The sequence below is a fragment of the Stegostoma tigrinum genome, chromosome 14 (assembly GCF_030684315.1).
Source record: "Stegostoma tigrinum isolate sSteTig4 chromosome 14, sSteTig4.hap1, whole genome shotgun sequence".
Classification (NCBI taxonomy): Eukaryota; Metazoa; Chordata; class Chondrichthyes; order Orectolobiformes; family Stegostomatidae; genus Stegostoma; species Stegostoma tigrinum.
This window is the reverse complement of record NC_081367.1, coordinates 18,523,941-18,544,819: the sequence shown is the minus strand read 5'-3', so window position 1 is coordinate 18,544,819 and position 20,879 is coordinate 18,523,941. Positions and strand designations below refer to the sequence as shown.

Sequence of the window (20,879 nt, the reverse complement as noted above, 5' to 3'; positions counted from 1 at the left end):
CATGCTCAAGAATACCTAGCAAATGTTGTTGAGTTGCAGAATCAGATCTAATGTTGAAAACCTGTGTTAACAGTTTTGAAATTGTGGTCTGCTTCGGTCCGATTGATATCTTGCTTGTTATGATCAGCCAGAGGATTATGTTCTTTAATACAATTCATCACCTTCAGGAGATATGGCCTACATACATGGCATCACACCAGCACCAAAGTTCATATCCTATATTACTCATTTGTATGAAGGGCAGAATGTCTTTTGAGCTTGATGGTAGCGTCCTGTTAATGGCAAGCACCATTTGCGTTGCTACTGAGTAAAACAACTAGCTTCACCTGTTGCACAAACTTTTGAGAAACCTTACCTTTTGATGGAGATCTGAAGTAGACTGGGCATTTTTCAGGAACAAGAGTGGCTAATTTAGGGTCTTACATGAAATACTAGAAATACCGTGATCAGAGTACAATTTTCCCACAGTATAACACTTACAGTGTGGTATATTGGATAGGTGAGGGAGGGATTTTTATTTATTAAGCTCTACTTTCCTGAATTGTATATTTATCTGGATAAAAAGTACCAAATGGAAAGTGCAACAACTGGATGGTTCTCCTACAACAGTGGTGTAACAGAAGTGTATCTTTCTTTGCAATATTACCTCAAGTGAAATACTGACTGTTAGAATTTCCAGTATACTTCAAGTATGCAAATATGTTGCATATACTTAGTGGCAGGCTGAAAATCCTGGAACTTCCTAACACCATGGTCGTTCTTAAGTCACATGAAGGTGCCTCGTCATCACCTACTCCAGAGCAATTTTGGATGACCAATAACTATTCATCTTGGCAGTGATGCCCACAGTACAAGAACAAGTTTAAAAGAGGCAAAAAAAACCCGAAAAGGTTAAAATGGAAGAACAACAGGAAAACAAATGTAATAAAAATATAATCACAAAAGAAAACAAACAATAATGGCAATATGAAGGGAAAAGAAAGTGTTAATAATTAAAGGCTAAACGTGCAGTCCCATTGTCACTTGCCTTGTGATCAGAACCCTGGAGGCTTGCTTTATGCAACCATCCATTAACCATAGCAACTGTTCGTAATGGGGCAAAGAACGTGGTGCTGAGAAGTACAAGGGCCTGCTGTAAGATCATAATTAAGTGTTTGAAAGGGAGAAATACTAAATCAATTCTAACCTTATCAGTTGGCTGTAAGTCAACCTGAAAAAAACACAAAAAGTCTGCCCAAAATTAGGGCTCAACTTATATCTGAGTATAAAAGCGAACCACTAATGTGACTATGGATATGACCTTGGTTGTTGTTATGTGGGCGTCTTTACAACACAGGCTTGGTCTCTTGCACAAGGTATCAGTAAATGAAATGTATATTAGTGGAGTGAAAAACTGAATCTATACATGACTGTAGGATGTTGCATTTGAAAGTGGGAGTTGACTTTCACAGTATGTAGAGTCATAAACATGATGGGGGGGGGGTGACTGCTGACGCAGTAGGATCTACAATTATTGTGATTGAAGGTTTTCCTTTTGTAAGATTAAAGTATCAAGGGTACAAGGCAAAGGCAGCTATGAGGAGTTAGGAGGCAGAACACTCATGACCTACCAAATGACAGCACAGGCTCCAGTGGATAGACAGCATATTCTGTTTCTGGGTATTATGTTCTCCAACGTCGCTAATATAGAACTATTTATGACAGGCTGGGTCAGTGAAAGCTGAGATCAGCTTTCTTTCCTACTATGACAAAGTTAGGGATTGTACTGAATCCCTCCTCTCCCATCCAGACAGCAAATTTGCTTACAGCAAATTTAACACTGGTGGTTTTCCTAACCTTCTACCCTAACTTTAATTAATGTTCTTCATGACTTTTCATAGATCCTGAGGGGCTCTTCCTCAGGCATTACAATGGACAATTGTGCTGTCTCAGTAAAACTTTGTTCCTATAGCCTATGGTATAATTGGGAAGGCTGCATACGGGCATCCATCTTTGAAATACCAATTATCCTTTGCTTAAACAGTGGTGACTGGTTTTACATGACAGTTTAAAATTACAGTAATCATTACAATTTCTGAGGAAAAGTTAGCATTGCATCTTAATCAGTTTATAATGGACAGTTCAATGTTCATAACTGTCTGGAAGAAAATGTTACCAAGATTATAAGACAGTAAAGTATAGATGTAGAACTTGCCCGTCAGCCCATGAAGTCTGCTCCACCATTTGATTAGAGCTGATATGTTTCTCAGCTCCATACTCCTTGTAACCACTGACCCCTTTACCAATCCCCTTATCTAACTCTTTCTTAAATACACTCAGTGAGTTGGCCTCCACAGCCCTCTGTGGCAATGAATTCCACTGACTAACCAGCCTCTGGCTGAAGAATCTCCTTCTTGTCTCAGTTCTAAAGGGTCATCCATTCGCTCTGAGAGTGTGCCTTTGGATTGTAGTTTCTCCTACTAGCAGAAACATATTCTCTATGTCCAATCTATCCAGGTCTCTCAGTATTCTGCAAATTTCCATGAGATCCCCTTCATCCTTTTAAACTGCATTGAGTAGACATCCTCAACTGCACCTCATATGACAAGCTTTTCATCACCATGATTATTATTCTAAACCTCCTCTGGGCCCCTCCAAGACCAGTACATCTTTCCTTAGCTATGGGGCCCAAAACTGTTTAAAATGTTCCAAATGTGGTTTTACTAGACCCTTATATAACCTTAACACTACTTCTCTGCTCTTGTTTTCTCGCCCTTGTTAAAAGGAAAAGAAATGTTTCTAAGATAGTGGGAACTGCCGATGCTGGAGAATCTGAGATAACAAGGTGTAGAGTTGGATGAACACAGCAGAGGAGCGGGAAAGCTGACGTTTCAGGTCTGTACCCTTCCTCAGAAAAAAAAGGATCCAGAACCGAAACGTCAGCCTTCCTGCTCCTCTGATAGCGCTTGGCCTGTTGTGTGCATCCAGCTCTGCACCTTGTTATTGAAGAATGTTTCTAACTGTTATATAGTCAAGTAAGCTTTGGGAATGTAGTCACAATGTAGTTATGGCAGCCTGCACACAATATGTTCCCACAGATAACATTGTAACAATAACCAGATAATCTGGTTTGAAGTATAGAGACTAATGGAAAATATGGGCCAGAACAATAGGACAGTTCTCCCATTCTTCTTCAAAATCTGCTTGGATAACTTGCATGTCTGCCTGAAGAGGCAGATACTGCTAAACAGGCACTTTGCAAAAGTGTAAAAAGTGCCAAAATTAAAATTAGAAGTTTTGAAATAGAAGCCTTTGGGAGTTTGCAGCTATAGACCAGGGGTTTCTGAATGCTGCTGAAGTAACTAAAGGGTGGTTATAATTTTATTCTAATAGAATTTAAGATAAAAATGAAGTGATAGCCAATGTATTATACACAACAATAGCAACTCACAGGCAAAAATGGATTGTATAGATTTATCAACATTGAAAAGCAATCATAAAACTGCAACCACAATTCACTCAAGCATTTTGTATTGGATTAAAAAAAGTGCAGCAGTGATATCTTCTTACAAAATTAACTGAATTGGTTTCTGTTGTACGTAAAGGCATGTTTTGATATACTCTCATGGATTAATCTGATGAAATGCCTACTTGGGTATTGGTCTTCTACTGTTTTTCAAACAAACTGGGCAATTTGTTGTAACAAATCCAATAGATATCGGAAGCCAAATTCACCCAGCACAAAATGCACCATAAGGAGCTAGCCTATATTTCATTGGACTTTCTTCTTGAACTATGTAAAATAGACAGCCTGTGTGTTATTGGCTATTTTATAAGACAGCTAAAGTCAAGTTTACCACATAATCTTACTCGATTCTCTGTAAACTTGAGGTCATTCACAATTGTGCTGCCTGTCTATTATTATGCAGCAAGACCCTCTCTGCTATCACACCTATGCTCACTGACTCAAATTGGTTTCCGGTCAAATGACACACTGATTTTAAAAAAATCTCATTTTATTTTTCGAATCCCTTTCCCCCTTCCCATTTCTATCACGTTCTCCATTCCCACAAACAGACAATTTGCACTGATCTAACTCTGGCCTATTACATAGTGCTAGTTGTAATTGCTTTACCACTGGTGGTCACTCCTTCAGTTTCCTGAGCCCCAAATTTTGAAACACCCTCCCTACTTCTCTGTGCTTCTCTACCTTGATTTCTCCTCAACTACTCTTTCAACTCTTCACTTTTGACCACGCTTTTGTGCATTAGATGAAGAAGGGTCCAGACCCAAAATGTCAGCTTTCCTGCTCCTCTGATGCTGCCTGGCCTGCTGTGTTCATCCAGCTCCACACCATTTTATCTCAGACTCCAGCATCGGCAGTTCCTACTGCCTGTCATTTCATAGACTGTTGCTATTCAAGCTGAGAAACCTATGCCAAGAGCAATTATTTTCCAACAGCATTAATAATCATGCCCCTATATGAGAAAGATTTTATGGAAAAGATCAACTTGCCCGGACAGCAATAGCTTTGAAAGAGAATTCACATAAATGGGATTCCAAATTTTATGAACCAGACCAAACCCCCTCAAAATTCAGAAGATAATCTCGACCCTGACATTTTCTTATTTTAAAGTTAAAGATGAAATGTTGCATTCCAGATGCAGCTCAAACTATCAGATTTAAAGCAAAACATAGTTCTGAATGAGAGTAGCAACCGGGTGAGAATTATTGCACCTTCCAACGTTGCTGAGACCCCAGCAACAACTGCTGCTTCTGAGAAAACTAAAGAACTAAACTGGTTCTGTGAGAGCTTGACCACACCCATTCAGGCTACATTTATTGTTCCAACTTCAAAAAAAATCCAAGCCTCACAAGATATTTATTGTCGTGGCTCTGCTAAACTGCTCAGTGCCTCTGCCTTTAAACCTCTCTTTATAAAAACCAGGACAGAATAACCTCTTAATGCCATAGCTTCATTACACAAGGAAAAGTTGCTTATCTGAAATGGTAATTCTATTTCTCTTTCTGCAGGTTCTGTAGGACCTGCTGAATCCTTCTAATATTGTCTTTCCTTTTTTGTGAATTTTTACATTAGTGGTTTGCCAGGCTAACACAGGATATGCAATGTTTGCACTTTTCAGATGCCTGAGTAGCCAAAATGAGTGCAACCCCATTGTGCCTCAGTATCATTCCTGCCAACATCCTGAAATTCCAGGGACAGTAATCACAAGTATTTCACACAATATTTCTTTGATAGTTTTGTGAAGTTAGGAATGATAATCTCTTAAATAATTAACCGGAACATTTCTATTACTGATACAGTTGAGATAATTAGAGATACTCAGCGAATGTCAGTGTCAGAAGGAGAAAGAAAGAGATAATGTTTTAATATGACTCTTACTCAGAATTGATAACTATAAACTATAAATCAAATATTTTCCTGCTCTTTTCAGTTCTTACAAAGGGTCACTGGATGCAAAATGTTAATTCTGTTTCTCTCTTCACAGATGCATCCAGACCTGCTGAGTTCCTCCAGCAGTTTCTGTTTCTATATCTCAGCAAAGGCTGAAAATTGACAAGTAACATTCACACCACACAAATGCTAGGCAATGACCACCTCTGGTAAGAGACAATCTAACTGTTACCCCCTGGCATTCAATGCCATTAATATCACTGATTCCCCCAACATCAACATCCTGGCAATTACAATTGATCAGAAACTGAAATGGGCTCACAACATTAAGACAACATTCAAGTGCAGGCCAAAGGCTAGGAATACTGCAGTGAATAACTCACCTTCTGACCCCCCCATAATCTGGCTACTATCTACAAGATAGGAATACTTTCCCACTTGCCTGAATTGGTGCAATGCCAACAACATTCAGGAAGCTTGACACCATCCAGGAAAAGTAGCTCACTTGATTGGCACCACAACCACAAGTATGCACTCCCTCCACTTCAGAGCTCCATAGCAGTATATACTTCCTTCAAGATGCACTGCAGAAATTCACCAAAGATCCTTAGACAGCACCTTTCAAACCCACAACCAATTCCAACTCGAAGGAAAAGAGCAGGAGTCACATGGGAACACTACCACCTGCAAGTTTGCCTCCAAGCCATTCACCACCCTGACTCGGACATTTATCACCATTTTGTCAATGTTACTGGATCAAAATCCTGGGATTCCTTCCCTAATGGCATAGTGGATCTATCTACAGTTCATGAACTGCAGCAGTTTAAGAAGGCAGCTCACCATTACCTTCTTAAGGACAACTAGGGACAGGCAATAAATACTGGTCAGCCAGTGATGCTGATGTCCCATGAGTGAATTAAAGAAAAGTCTAATAAGAAGCTATCTGGTCATTATCTGGGATCTTGCAGTGTGCAAACGAACTGCCACACACCCTATAATAATGATTATATTTCATTGGATGCAATGTACTTTGGGATATCATATGAGCTAACTGAAATGTATGACTTGCTACAACCTCAGAGGAGGGCCAGTGTCACCTTGCCAGTGATAACAAAGTGTGGAGCTGGATGAACACAGCAGGCAAAGCAGCATCTCAGGAGCACAAAAACTGATGTTTTGGGCCTAGGTCCTTCATCAGAGCTTTCATCCAGCTTCACAGTTTGTTATCTTGGATTCTCCAGCATCTGTAGTTCCCATTATCTCTGATCACCTTGCCAGTGGCTGTGAAAATGACTGCGGCTATGAACATTTATGAGTATGTCTCCTTACAGGCTTCAACAGGCAGTGTCTTGCAACTTACCTTCTGTTGTTGTATACCAGGAGTCACCAATACTCTGTGTTCAAAATCAGCTGGGTACATTTTCATTGTCTTTTGTCAAAGAGCAAGATGTGGACTGAAAACACAGCTTCTCAAGACCTACAGGTTTCCCCTTGGTGTATGTGCTGCAGATACCATTTGTCAACTGAAAATTGCCATAATCAAAAGCAATTAGGAACTCTAAATGTGTGAAACCACATGCAGAGGATCATATGGGTCAATGTACCATACCTTGGCATCAGTCAGTATGTCTTAAATCCATTGTGCAATGAAAGTTGGTTATTGGGCAATTAAGTTGATCAACTGACTACATGGTTCAGGGCTCTGGTTCACTACGCATTAATAAACGGACAGCTACATAAAATGAAAATCATGTTGCCAAACAAAGTACAGTTGAGCAGAACATTGGGTGCTAATACAATGTTTCTGTAAAATAAAACATTTTGAAGAGGCCCTGCAGTAGAAGTGTAGCAAAAGGCGTTGTGAAAGGATCTTTAGTTTGATGGACTAATTGCCTGTTAAGTAGTATTTAATTTATGGAGATTTTAGTTGGTTTGTTACAGCCAAAGTTTTAAACAGTGAAAAGTTGTCCTCTAGTGTGCTATCATCAGTACTGGAAAATAACCTTTTTTTTGAAATAAAAAATCACTTTCAGTGATTGTGATAATACAGTTATCATTGCCTGGGGTGGCAATGCTTGAAATCAAGCCTCACTATTCCTGGAGTCACCACGAAAATAAAGATTGTAAAATAATTATATAAAATTCCCCAGCGAGTTTTGAGACGATTTGTAGCTCAGGTTGAGTTTCTGGATGTGAGTTTGCTCACTGAGCTGGAAGGTTAGTTTTCAGACGTTTCATCACCATTCTAGGTAACATCATCATGAAGCTTCATCGGAGGCTCACTGATGATGTTACCTAGAATGGTGACAAAACGTCTGAAAACTAACCTTCCAGCTCAGCGAGCAAACTCACATCCATAAAATTCCCCAATTTACCTGATTTTCAAGCTCAAGTTGACAGAAAGCACAGAAAAGGTTTCTGTGTTTGTTAGGAATTACTAGTTATCACAAATAACTCAAATTTAGCTACCGGTAAACTGTTGGCATTTCACATTACAAATTAAAATTTTAATACCTTTATTAACTCCCTTTTACACACATATGCAGACAAATAGACAGAAAAGGAAAAATAGGTTATGGTAGAAGAACGCTGGAAGGCAGTTCAGTAGTCTTTATTAATGGGTTGCCATCATTCTCGCCCTGGTCGGTACATTGCTGTTTAGTCACCTTTCTCTGGATGCATACGCTCATACTGAAGGAAAGGCAAAGTGATTTCTTGAGCTTTAAAATGGATTTTTGACTACAAAGAATAAAGAGTCAGCTTCTGTGCTGGTGGAGATCAAGACACGTCTCTCTGTCTTGTTCCCAGCCCTAAGCTGTTCAATTAACTGGGAACAAACACAGTGATTGGCAGGCAAAAGGCTTTTGTCATTGATTACTGGTCACTAGTTCATTGACCAATCCACCTCTTGCTAATGCTACAGTTATAGTTATAACACGACCACACAGCTACATCTGTACATAGAACACCTCAGTTGTAATTCACCTGCAATCACTTCAATTCCTGCATGTTCAAACAGCCATTTATATAACAGTTAAGTGTCAGTTTGCTTACTTTTTAAAGCATGCAGCAATCCTTTACAATCACTGGTTTTAAAGCATTTGTGCCCTCATTTCAATTCACAATGTTAAAATTCACAAAGATAAAAAGGCACAGTCTTTATAACAGTGAGCAGCCGAGGAGTGAGGGGGCAATACAGAAAAAAAAATCATATAGACTAGTTGTTGTGAACAATTATACCAATGATCACATAGTATCCACTTGACCTCAACACCAAAATAAAAACCATCACAAAATCACCATTGCAAATCAAATTTATGAAATAAACTATACCACACTGTATACAAAAATCAACCAATCACCCTTTTGGATTCCATTAATGCTATTGGTGTTTCTTTCTCATCACTGTCTTCCTGCTCTTGTATCTGTGCTCTTCCATCTCTATGTAGTCAATTTGTAATATGTGTACATCTGAGGGAGAAAGACTCAAAGGTAGTCATTGGAGAATAGAGAAAATCTAGGGGTATGTGCTTTATGTTTGTTTATTTCAAGAAATTGTGGAATGAGAAGGAAATGTGTCATGAGAAGGAAGATCAGTTATGAAGATATTGTCATATTCTTGTGTTTTGGTACTGCTACTGGCCCCAGCCTCAGAAACATGTCCTTCAGAAACAAAATATGTTATAGAATGTGTTACAGGATCTGCAATGACCCAGTACACATACACTGAGGTGTGAATCTGCTTTCAGCGTTGCTATCATCACATGATGATGAACTTCCTGCTGAGGAGTGCAGCCACTCATTAGCAAGGACTACAGTGCATGTAACAAACAGATCAATGAGCAGGTAGTGCCAAGTTGTTGTGCTACCTACATCAGAAGCAAAACAAACCATTTAATCCCACACTGATCTCCAGAATTGTTTGAGGTTTAATGAATTTTGTCTATATTAGTTTTGCAACAGCTCTAAACTCAGAAGTAACTATAGAAAATGTATAAACTCCAATTAAGGAATAAAGACAGAGTAACATTTTAATGTAGAAATCATAAAGAATGCAGTCATATACTGAAATATAATTAGTTCTTGCATGAAATAATCGAAATACTACAAAAACATGAAACATAAGCAGAAAATAATGTAAAAACCTGCCAGGTCTAGGCAATCTCCAATGAGATAGCCACAGGGAGTTAAGATGCACTTTGAAGTGAAAAACCAGGAAAATCATGGAACAGAGCTCTAGCCAGTAGGTGGAATATTCCTGTATCACAAAACCAAAGAACTGGGCTTTTCCACTGGAGGTGGTTTCAAATCAATGAAACTCAATTAGCAGCAATCAGGATCGCCAACAGAAATCATGGCACCAGAACCTGTCAGCTTGGCCCAAAGTGACCACTTGGGTTATTGTAGTATCTACAGTTTGGAGGTACATGCAGAAATGCTGGAAGGAGGTCAAGGAGTTTCTTTGCTTTACAAAGGGAAGTGTCTCCATCTCGTCTCTGCTATTTCTTACTCACGCAAACTCTGCCTCTGCATCAGCTCCCACTAATGTACATGGGCTAACTGAACAGCTATCACCCACTTCATCCTTCAAACTATAACCCTTCCCTCCCTCTGCACTTCCTACTAACTCACTGAGGACACCTTGGCCCAATTCCTGTTCCTGCACCAACATTAACAACTTTCCCAGCTACTTTCATCTCACTCAATTGTCTCATTGTAGAAGAAAACTGTCTGAGGGGAACATAGGTGGCACAGCTGACATTTCATTGTGGATAGAACATCACATATGTACATATATTTGCACTTGTATAATTACCTGTCTGATCAACTATCATTTTAGTTGTAGAACCAAGAATCAAGCCACAAAAGCTACCTTTCCTTAGCACCATACAATGCATGAACTCTATCTAAAGGAATGCTACTCTTTTCATAATGTCCCTCAGAACACAACATATTGTCATTTTTGAATATGGGAGCAGCAGATGCTGTGAAGGCTTCAAACATTTGTTAACATTAACCTTTTGTCATACAACATGAGAAGTGAAGAAGGAGCAAACAAAAAATGCTGTAGTTGGAATTAAATAGAAACTTTTTGCCTTTGTAGTAGTAATAAATTTACAATCAATGACCATTTTCTTCATCCAATTCAAATCTATTGAAAGCTAATATCAATTGAGTCCTACATTGAAACATTCCAACATGGTCAATATGATGTTCCTCCAACTCAATATCCCCATCATCCTTGGAGGAGAACTGCTGCTGCTCTTCAGCATCCATTACTTCCTCTGTTTGACTATTCCGTTTGTGCGAGGCACAGCATGCTAGGAATATGCATGGCATTCTGTCTAGAGTGCAGTGGAAGAACCCCAGATCCATTCAAGCATCTAAATTTCATCTTCCAAGCCATGACATCTGACTCATGATAACACTCATGAAGGATTGAGCTGCATTGTATGTGCACTTAAGCTCAGCCAAAGCATGCCAATATGGTCCCAAAGAAACATAGAGCTCTCTCATTATCTCAGTCAGGGATAACTGGTAGGGATTTAACTTGAGGGACATCACGAATCAGGTGAGGGAAGAGGTTGAGAAGAAGAGTCATTCATGGTAGACTCAGCTGCTGTGATATTGAACTCACATTGTTGGCATTACTCTGCATTTACAAACCAGCTTTCTAGACAACTAGGGTAGCATGGTGGCTCAGTGGTTAGCACTGCTGCCACACAGTGTCAGGGATGTTTTTTCAATTCCAGCCTCGGGTGACTGTCTGTGTGGAGTTTACACATTCTCCCCGTGTCTGTGTGGGTTTCCTCCGGGTGCTCCGGTTTCCTCCTACAGTCCAAAGACATGCAGGCTAGCTGGATGACTATGCTAAATTGCCCGTCGTGTTCAAGGATGTATAGATTAGTTCGATTATATAGGGACCTGGGCGGGATGCTCTGAGTGTCAGTGTGGGCTTGTTGGGCCACACTGTGGGGATTGTATGAACTTCTCCGACAGCTGAGCTAGCCAAGTATGGAGTTATCTGAAATGGTTGCTGAGGATGGCCCTTGTCTCCCGGTAGCCATCCTTGTTAAGGTGTCTGACCCTCAGAATAAAAGAGGATCATGGGAATTATCAAGGATATAGGTATCGAGATAGGGTGTGTAGTGTTCCTGATGCGTCCCGCTGGTTATTTACTTTATGTAAGGGTCAATTTAAGTATTTGTGACTTTCTCTTTTCAGACTGTCATTCTGGGGAAGTTGACAGGAGTAAACGCGTACAGCTTCAGCAGGTCTTACCCCTTGTGAATCCCTGAATAAAAGGAAGTCGAGTTGACGTGGCTGGTGATGTTCCCCTGACGGAAGCCTGCCTCCACAGTATAGTGAAAGGTGAGCTCTGCCTCCAGGGACCAAGGTGAAACGTATCGAGAGAAGGGTCGGCACAGGCAGCCTTCCCCTGGCTTTCAGTCAGGAGACAGGGTTCGCTTGCTAGTGAGATGGTACGTGCAGCCCGCTGTCTGATCTGACAGCCGGGGTCCGTGCAGTGACCAGACCGATGCCTGGCTCTGCTAGAGCGTACGGTGGGAGGGATTCTTTCTCACTCCGTCTGCACGTCACCTGCGCTCAAGGCGAGAGGCTCCTTTGAAAAAAAGAGCGGTATGGCAAAGCTGCATTTGCCTGGCGATTCCACAGCCGAGAGGTTGCTTGGATTTTTGCAGCTGCATGTATCGGCCGAGATGCTCTCTCCCAATCTGAGTGTGAATTGCAGCGAGGGGAGCCCAGGGCTGTGTGGGCACAGGGGGGCTCTCTCTCCCCAGGAGCTGGGTCCAGCTTTCACCCTGAGCCCCAGCGGGCACCTGGTCGCCGCCGTGTGCCTGGGCAGCATCGGGCTGCTGGGCTTCACCAACAACTTGCTGGTGCTGCTGCTCTTCTGCCGCTACAAGGTGCTGCACTCTCCCATTAACCTCCTGCTCGCCAACATCTCGGTGAGCGACCTGCTGGTGTGTACCCTGGGCACCCCGTTCAGCTTCGCCGCTAGCGCCCGGCAGCGCTGGCTCATCGGGGAGCTGGGCTGCATCTGGTACGGATTCGCCAACACCGTCTTCGGTGAGATTGACCGCATCATTCCAGCTTGCGGGGGAGGGTCCGGGGGAGGTGGGGACAACAGGAGAAAAAGATGCTGTGTGCACGTTTCTGCTTTGTAAAACAATTCTTGAGCATTCGGTGGCTGTTTACACTCGTCCCACACAACTCCTTGGAGCCACAAGCATTTGTAGTGCAGCTCGCTTTGCAATAGAAGGGGAGGCGGCAGCAACTGTGTGTACGGCATTCACATAAAGTAGCGAGATAGCTAGCTGCCTCATGTGAGCTTTTCGGTGAGGGGTGAATCCCTGCTCAGCATGCTGAGGAAACTCGCTCGCTGTCTTTCAAATTATACCGCAGGGTCGGTTTGTTGTCAGCGGAGAATTAGCTAATGTCCCAACTGAAACTCAGCACCTTGGACAGTGCTACCAGCGCTGCACTGAGGTACCTGGCCCTGGCAACAGAGCAATTGACCCCAGGTCCTTCTGGATCAACATCAACATTGGTATCTCCATGCCTGATCGTGACAGGGGCGAACCAATCTGAAGCCTCCTGCAGGAGACAGTCTGACAGTTTTCAGAGTTTACAAATAGGGCATTCTAATTGGTATGTCTCAACACAATCTGCACCTGTAGCTAATTTCAGGTAGGTACTTTTTTGATCCAATTATAAATTCCAAGCCACTAAGTTGCTTGTCAAGACGTTGGCGCTGAATTTCTGATCCAGGCAAAAGTATATTATTCTGCATAATATTCCTGTCATCCTCTATTAAATACTCAGGACATTAAATAGTTTAAACTGATTACACCTTCCGGCCCACTGATAACATTTCAAAATATATCTATGAGGCATTTCAAGCTTACTTATTGAGTCAGAACTTAAGCTTTCATAAGCTGAGATACATGATTCTGGTTACAGTATAACATTTCTCAGCAGATTACACGTAAACTTTCTAGGAAAAATATTGTTAAACTGGAGAGGGTTCGGAAAAGGTTTACTAGGATGTTGTGGGACTGGAGGGTTAGAGAATAAAAAATAGATTGGAAAGACTGGGACTCTTTTCCGCTGAAGCATAAAAGGTTGAGGGGTGACCTTAGTGAGTTTATGAAATCATGAGGGGCATAGATAAGGTGAATGACTTGGATCTTATCCCTGGTGTGGGGGAGTTCAAAAGCAAGGGGACATATTTTTAAGGGGAGGGGAGAAAGGACATAAGGGGCAATTTGTTTTACACAGAGAATGGTTCGTGTGTGCAATTAACTGCCAGAGAAAGTGATGGGTGTAGGTACAACATTTAAAAGATATCTGGATAAGTTCCTGAATATGAAGGGTTCGGAGGGATATGGGCCAAAGTGCAGGCAGGTAGGACTAGTTTTTTGGGGGAACACAGTCAGCATGGACTGGTTGGACTGAAGGTCAATGAAATATCATTGGTGGGCTAGAAGGTGTAATCAGTTGACAATATTCAATGTACTGAGTAATTATTAGAAGATGAAAGGAATATTATGCACAAGTTTCTATGTTGTATGGCTCTATGATTCTAATTGTATGTGCTTAGTTTTAATATCTAAACTTACAGACAAACATACAACTTTGGAACAATTGGCCATTTGGCCTGTGAGCCTTCTCCATCATCTGGTAAGATCACAGCTGATCTATTAAGGCCTCACCCCCAAATTCTTGAATATGCCTTGTACCTTTTGACTTCCTTGTCAGCCAAGAATCCACTTAACTCAGCCTTAACTATATTGAATGAGCCACTCTCCACTGTTCTCTGGGGAAGAAAATTCCACTTGTTCCTGCTTTTACTGGTGAGTTCTCACTTTATGTGAGTGTGACCTGAAATCTGTACTGAATTGTAGATTTACACAGGGTTGGACAAAATATCCCAAAGTTTTGAATGATTCTGTATAGATTTATAAGTAATTTCTTAAAGCATGAGGATATTTTATATGTCTTGTCATTGCAAAATGTTTCAAAGCACTTCAGGAATACCACAAATACTTTCAGTAAGATAAATGATTCACAGTATCGCACAAAAAGTGAGTGTACAAATCTCTGCATAATTTGAATTTTCTGGACTGATTTCCTGCAACACTACTGCATATTATTACAAACTGAATCCAAATAAGACTAAAATATACTAGTTGTTATTACTAATATGAGTTCTCAAATACTCCAAGACAGTCTCTTTTCCACATTTCAAAAATTAATGTAATAAATACAGTGGAAAATTGTAGTTGGTAGAAAATAATATTGTAGTAGTAAAACAAATTCAAAGAACTGCAGATGCTGGAAATCTGAAACAAAAACAACATACTGAAGAAACATATCAGATCTGACAGCATCTGTTGAGAGAAAAACAGTGTTAACTTTTGGACAGACCTGTCATCAGAAAAATAAGACTGTAATGTTTAGAAAAAATGAATTCTGAATTAAAAGAAATAAAATTAAAAGTTTTATGTAGATAAAGATAAAAGGCATGACATTTTTAAAATTACAGTCTAAAGTTTATTTTTGTGAAAAGGCATTTTAAAAGGAAACTTTGTTCTTTTGGTGCAGTAATGTGCTAATAAGCACTTTTTAAAAGGAATGAAATTTTCAAGGCTGAAGAAGACCTTAAAGTGTTTACAAATGATTAAATGTCATTCTGATATCTGGCAACATTGGCTCGTTACCATTTGCCAGGAACTGTATTCAAGTACTGCATTCAAGTACTGTAACTAAAAATAGCAGTTTCCAAGTTTTTCTGCATGTTTATGGAAACCCAAGGAAATAGGTCAATGTTTCCAAGGATTCCTTGCCCTAACCTCTGAAATGCAGATTCAAAAGCAGTATTGTGAATGAAGATTTTCTTTAAAAATAGTATTCTCATATCTTCTATGAAATTGTAAATGATAAATTACTTCACTCTCTTTCAAGAACAGGAGTACAGGGTCATGTGATACAAAATACATTACTTGGCCATAAAAGGTCACTTTAAAATGAGCTTAGTTGAACCTGAGGTGTTCCTAAGGTTGCATGTCAGGACATTGTGTCTGTAATTTTCTGTCCAATTGCTTGGATAGTAATTTGGTACAGTGCATTGTTTCCTTATTGTGGAACATGTTCAGATGCTGATCTTTAAATATCAATAGAGTTAAATTTGAGCAGGATTAACAATGGGTGACTTCTTTAATCTTTTCTCTGCCAGTTAGTCCTTGTATAAGGACAAGACTGTCATGAGATTTGGAACAGAATGGTTCTTGTAGAACAAAAATTGAGTATCTGTGAATAGGTTACATATGAACAAATATATTTAATGGCCTCATCAATCTTCCAATCATTTTACCAATGATCAGCAAGAAACAATTAAAACATTAATTTGTGGATTGGGTTTAACTTGTCTTTTAATTGTAGAGAGGGTATATCTCAGCATTTTTACTTCAAATCAGATAGATTTCAGAGTCATAGCTGTACAGGATAGAAGCAAAGAATCACAGAATTGTTACAGCACAGGCAAAGGCCATTTGGCCTATTGTGCCTGCATTGGCTCTTCAAATGAGCATTTTGACTTGTGTCAGTCTCCTGCTTTTTGCCCATTTCTTTGCATACTATTTTTATTCAGAGATAAGTAGCTTGGCAAGGCGCTGTCAACTCTTTTGATCAGCTTTTGTTTTCACTACAGCTGAGGTGTTTTCAGCGCCCATATACACTTAGATTGGTTTTCAATGTCACATAAAATTCAAATTTCTTTGAACATTGGTAGCATTGATGGTGCAGAACTTAGGAAAAAAATCTACTCGACATTGGTGGTTGAAGATGTTAACAGTACAGTTACAGAAATATTGGGTGAATATTGAACTCTCATTAATACATTGATTATTAATTGTTCATTGCATCCAATAGCCTGCGAAGATGGAGATTCCTCATGAGGTAAAATTTAGAAGAAGTTAATAATAAGGAATTTTTAATGTTAGAATGCCTTGCACATTATTAAAATAATCTACTGCTACATCACACAAATTGGACAACCTTACAAGAAAGGCTTGTTTTGCCCTATAGCTCAAACTCTTTTCTTCATCACATTAAATTTTCCAGTTCTGTAGCTGTTCTGTGAAGATTTTCCAACATCCCCACCACTTCTTAAACCGAGTTACTATGAGACTGAAACTCATTAGTAAATATTAAACGAGAATGCCCTCCAGCTTCCCTGCTTTTTATTAAGTATCTTGGTTCAATTCCCACTCCAAACCTGTTGACCATGTAAAGTGCAGTCATAAAACAAGCAAACAAATATCAACTTGTAAATCTTTACAACATATTCCAACGGCTGAAAGTAAGAATGGAAGATATTCCTGGTAAGCCACAAGATGAAAATTAATTGAAGACTAACATTAAAATCCATTGCTCCAGAAACTCAGGGTCCATGGGCAGCAAGTTGGATCAGTTGGCTGAACTGCTCTTGTGGATCAGACTGGTGCCAACAGCATGGGGTTTGATCCCTGCTCCTCTTATGGTAGGTTCAGGATTTGCCACTATTTTCCACTCTTAGGACAATCATGGCACTGTGAATTAGACCTGTCTTTGGCAGAATAGTGATGAAGAAGAGTTGTCGAATACAATTGACTGACTAGTTTCCTTACCCTTTAAGATTAAAATTATTCTTTTGTATCTTGATGAATTGGAAGCATTAATAGGTTACTTATCATTAACATTGATTTCATCGGCACCAAGTCCTGAAGTGGAATTTGAACCAATAGCTTCAGATCAGAGAAGGGGGTCACTACATACAGAGCTGCAGGCCTTCCCCCAAGCTCTGAATTGATCATTTATTATGACAATCTCAGTCTCCATTGGTGTGAAATTCCAAAGGAAACTGCATTCTAGTAAACCATGCTGCTGCATGTAGTTACTCCTGGAAGGGGAGGTTTGTTTTCATAGTATGCCATGCACGTCTTGTGACAACTTCACAAGTCCACCATGGCTGATCTGCAACCGTTCTGAGGCGCCAGTCACTGAACTACATCTACCTTGACTGTTCATTCTGTTGTCTTTTATTTGGTCTCCATAAAAGATCTCTATAGCTGTATAGGTTTGACCAAATGGCAGCAATCATGACATTTACTTTTCTGGATGTCACTTTTTAAGTGGTCTTTTTGCACGACCAATTTCAAGCACCCCCATGATCATTTTTCTAGAATTTATTGCATACATCTTATGAGTCATATTTAAAAGGCCTCAATTTTCTTCTATTGATCTTTACCTATTGTCCAGGTTTCTGAGGGATACTGGAAAGTGGGTAGAATGCAATGTCTTATCATTTCCCCCCAAGTCCCAACTTTAAGCTCTTTTGTTGTCAATGCATCTTTTGATTTTGCAAACTTGCTTCTCACTATCTCCATCTTTCATCTTACTTTAGCATCACATCTGCCATCTCCTGCTTTCACTTATCCTAAACAGACAAATTTATCCACTTGTTCCATCTTTTCCAATCTTCATTCTAAATTTTCTAATGGCTTTGCCTATCATTATTTTGTCTTTTTGTTTGAGACAACATGACTCAATACTCAATCTATGTTCTATGTTTTACTTGATTGATGTAGAGGCCTGGTGCTTCGAATAAGTACTACAATAATCTTGAAATTAAATAGTCAATTAGTGATACAGGAGTCAAGTACTACTGAAAAGACACATTGGGGGAAACTTTTGATCTTAAAATTCACAAATATTGGTTTTCTCCTTGAGTTGATATTTTTGTGATCCTGATGGTACAAGATGAAAAGTTTTGACAAAATGTGCCTTTTCCCATCAATTCTATAATTCCTTCAATCTTGGCTTCAACTTTGTTGCAAAGGCAATAGGGTGGTATTGAGAATACCCTCAGGTGGGGCTGTAGACATGCTCACTGAGCCGATGGGTTTGGTTGCAAAGGTTTTGTCGCCCTGCTAGGCAACATCACCAGTGTGCCTCCGGTGAAGAGGTGTTCTGTCCTGCTTGTTATTTATGTGCTTTGTTTTGCTGGGGTGATTGGTATCACTTCCAGTTTTGTTTCTCAGTGGTTTGTATACAGAGTCTAATGAAATGTGTTTGTTGATGGAGTTCTGGTTGGAACACCAGGTGTCCAGAAATTCCCTGGTGCGTCTCTGTTTGGCTTGTGCGGTTATCAATGAGTTCTCCCAGTCGAATTTGTGTCCCCCACTGCCCATGTGTATTGAGACAAGTAGGAATTGGTCGTGTTTCTTGGTGAAAAAACATTTTCTGAAGAACGGTCTAGGCCCAGAGCATTGGCCTTCCTGCTCCTCTGATGCTGCTTGGCCTGCTGTGTTCATCCAGCTCTACACCTTGTTACCTCCTTTGTTCTACACATTTCTGAAGCTTTCTCCCATTTAGAAAATAGTCTATGCCTCTGTTCTTCCTCCCAAAGTTTCACACATTTCCACTTGTCACTTCTTTTTCCATTCTCCTAGCCTGCCCAAGTCGTTCTGCACCCTCCCCAATTCCTCAACACTACCTGCCCCCCACCTAACTTTGTGTCATCTGCAAAATGAGTAACAATGCCCTCAGTTCCTTAGTCCAGAATTTTAATGTGTAACAGGAATAGTTGTGGTCCCAATATTTTTCCAGCTGAACTCTGTAGCGAGGCTGCGATCTTGAAAAAGACCAATTTTAGATGTAAGGAAAATTCAAACTAAAAAGGTACAATATAGGAATCCCTGAAAATAATTCACAAATTGAAGGAATGGAATTTTGTATTTCTACTAGCTCAGTTTCTGGACAAGAGTGACGATCATTTCCAATGGTCACATTGTGAAATGGGTATTTCTGGTGATCATTTCCAGCAGTAACTTCATTCCCGTGGCCCTAGCGGGAGCATTCCCTACATCTGAACGACGTTTACGTTCAAATCCTTACCCAAAACATGATAATCCTTCAGCGTGTCATATTGCCCGTGGTGAGTTTAATTGCCAATAAAATGTGAAACTCATACAGCGACGACCTGAAAATCTGTGGAGCGGAGCACATTGGCCAGTTTTTTTGTCTCGCAGTTCACAGGTTATCTCTCACTTGCCACAAGTCGCTGACTGATCTGTGAATTATTAACAGCGAGCGCCCTTCGGTTTCACCAGTGAGGCCAATTTAACAGAGCAGGCGGGAGGAGTATTAACTCTGTCCAGACTGACAGCAAGACGCACTGGCAGGAGGTTAAGGTTGAGTTTAATTAAACTGCTGAGTTCGTACTAAACTGGCGAAAACGATGTTGGTGTTCAGGGTCCCGTGTGCCTCGGCCAATCTGTCTCCCGAAGTGTGTATGAGCAATTCATCACTTTGTGCTCACGCCCAATAAATATGATTCGTACTATAAGCAGTCAAGGAAGGACTGAATGTCAGGCATTTAATCCATTTAAGACCTCAATATCATTCACAGAATAAATCGGCAATGTTTTATGTGAATATAATAAACAATGATGTCATTTTTTTTCAGAGCTGCTTCAATAATAAGTTAGCGAAGCTCAGTTCAGCAAACCAGACCCTGGCTAGACAGCGAGCGTCCTTCTGTTTGACCCGAAGCGTTAACTCTGATTTTGTCTTCACAGATGTTGCCAGACCTGCTGAGTTTTTCCAGCAACTTCTGTTTTTGCTTCTGGCGAGATAGATCCCATTTCCTCGTTAACTCCTTCAGCAAAGCCCCAAGTTAGTGAATAAAAGCCACTCAGAATCGTTTCAAGGATTTCCTGCCTGTGCATGGCAACAGTTTCAGTATTTTATTTACTTAAAGATAATGGTGGATAAAGTACATTACAAAATATTTCAAACAGCACATTGGAAATTACACTAAATAATTTCTATCAATTGACAACTTCTTTTTCGATTCAATTACAAAGTTGAGACAATAAAAAAAATGGCATCAATTGTATGGATTAGTTACAAGCACATACCCCTAGGTGTGCTAGAAGTTAACAGTCCCTCAGTACAGTGTGGCTGAAAGGCCTTTCCTCGCTGTGCATTTGTGGTGACTGTTCCGGCTTTAATGCCCTCCTTAGAACACTGTCCTGGAGCTGTTTCAACGCGTCAGACTGAAATTTCCAGGTAAAACAAAGAGGGGCTTTCACTGTGCCGATGCTCTTCCATACACAGTCCGTAGTCATCTCAGTGTCAATCCCTGGGAATGGACCATACAGCACCTAATCCCGTGTCATGGAGCTCAGGATGAACTTCAACAAAAATTACTGCATCTCTCTCCGGCCCTTTTTTGTAAAAGCATTTTCCAGAAGAAGACAAGTGAGTGTCTCTTCACCACTTCAGCTGTCTCAGGGACAGTGTATAATAGCACTGGATTTAGGGTATACATGAACAATCTGACAAGAAATGCCATCCTCACCGCCAACTGATCTATATCTGGGTGCTTATTTGGAATATCTGCTGAAGGTGCATTCTG

General features: G+C 40.3%; 1 protein-coding gene across 1 annotated transcript in view; it reads left to right on the top strand.

Moving 5' to 3' along the window:
• The first annotated feature begins 12,036 nt into the window (after positions 1-12,036).
• Positions 12,037-20,879, top strand: part of LOC125457718 (opsin-3-like) — a 43,840-nt gene continuing 34,997 nt past the window's right edge. The window contains exon 1 of the mRNA XM_048542293.2: positions 12,037-12,484. Within this exon, the coding sequence (XP_048398250.2) occupies positions 12,037-12,484 (448 nt within the window). The remainder of the gene's footprint in view (positions 12,485-20,879) is intronic.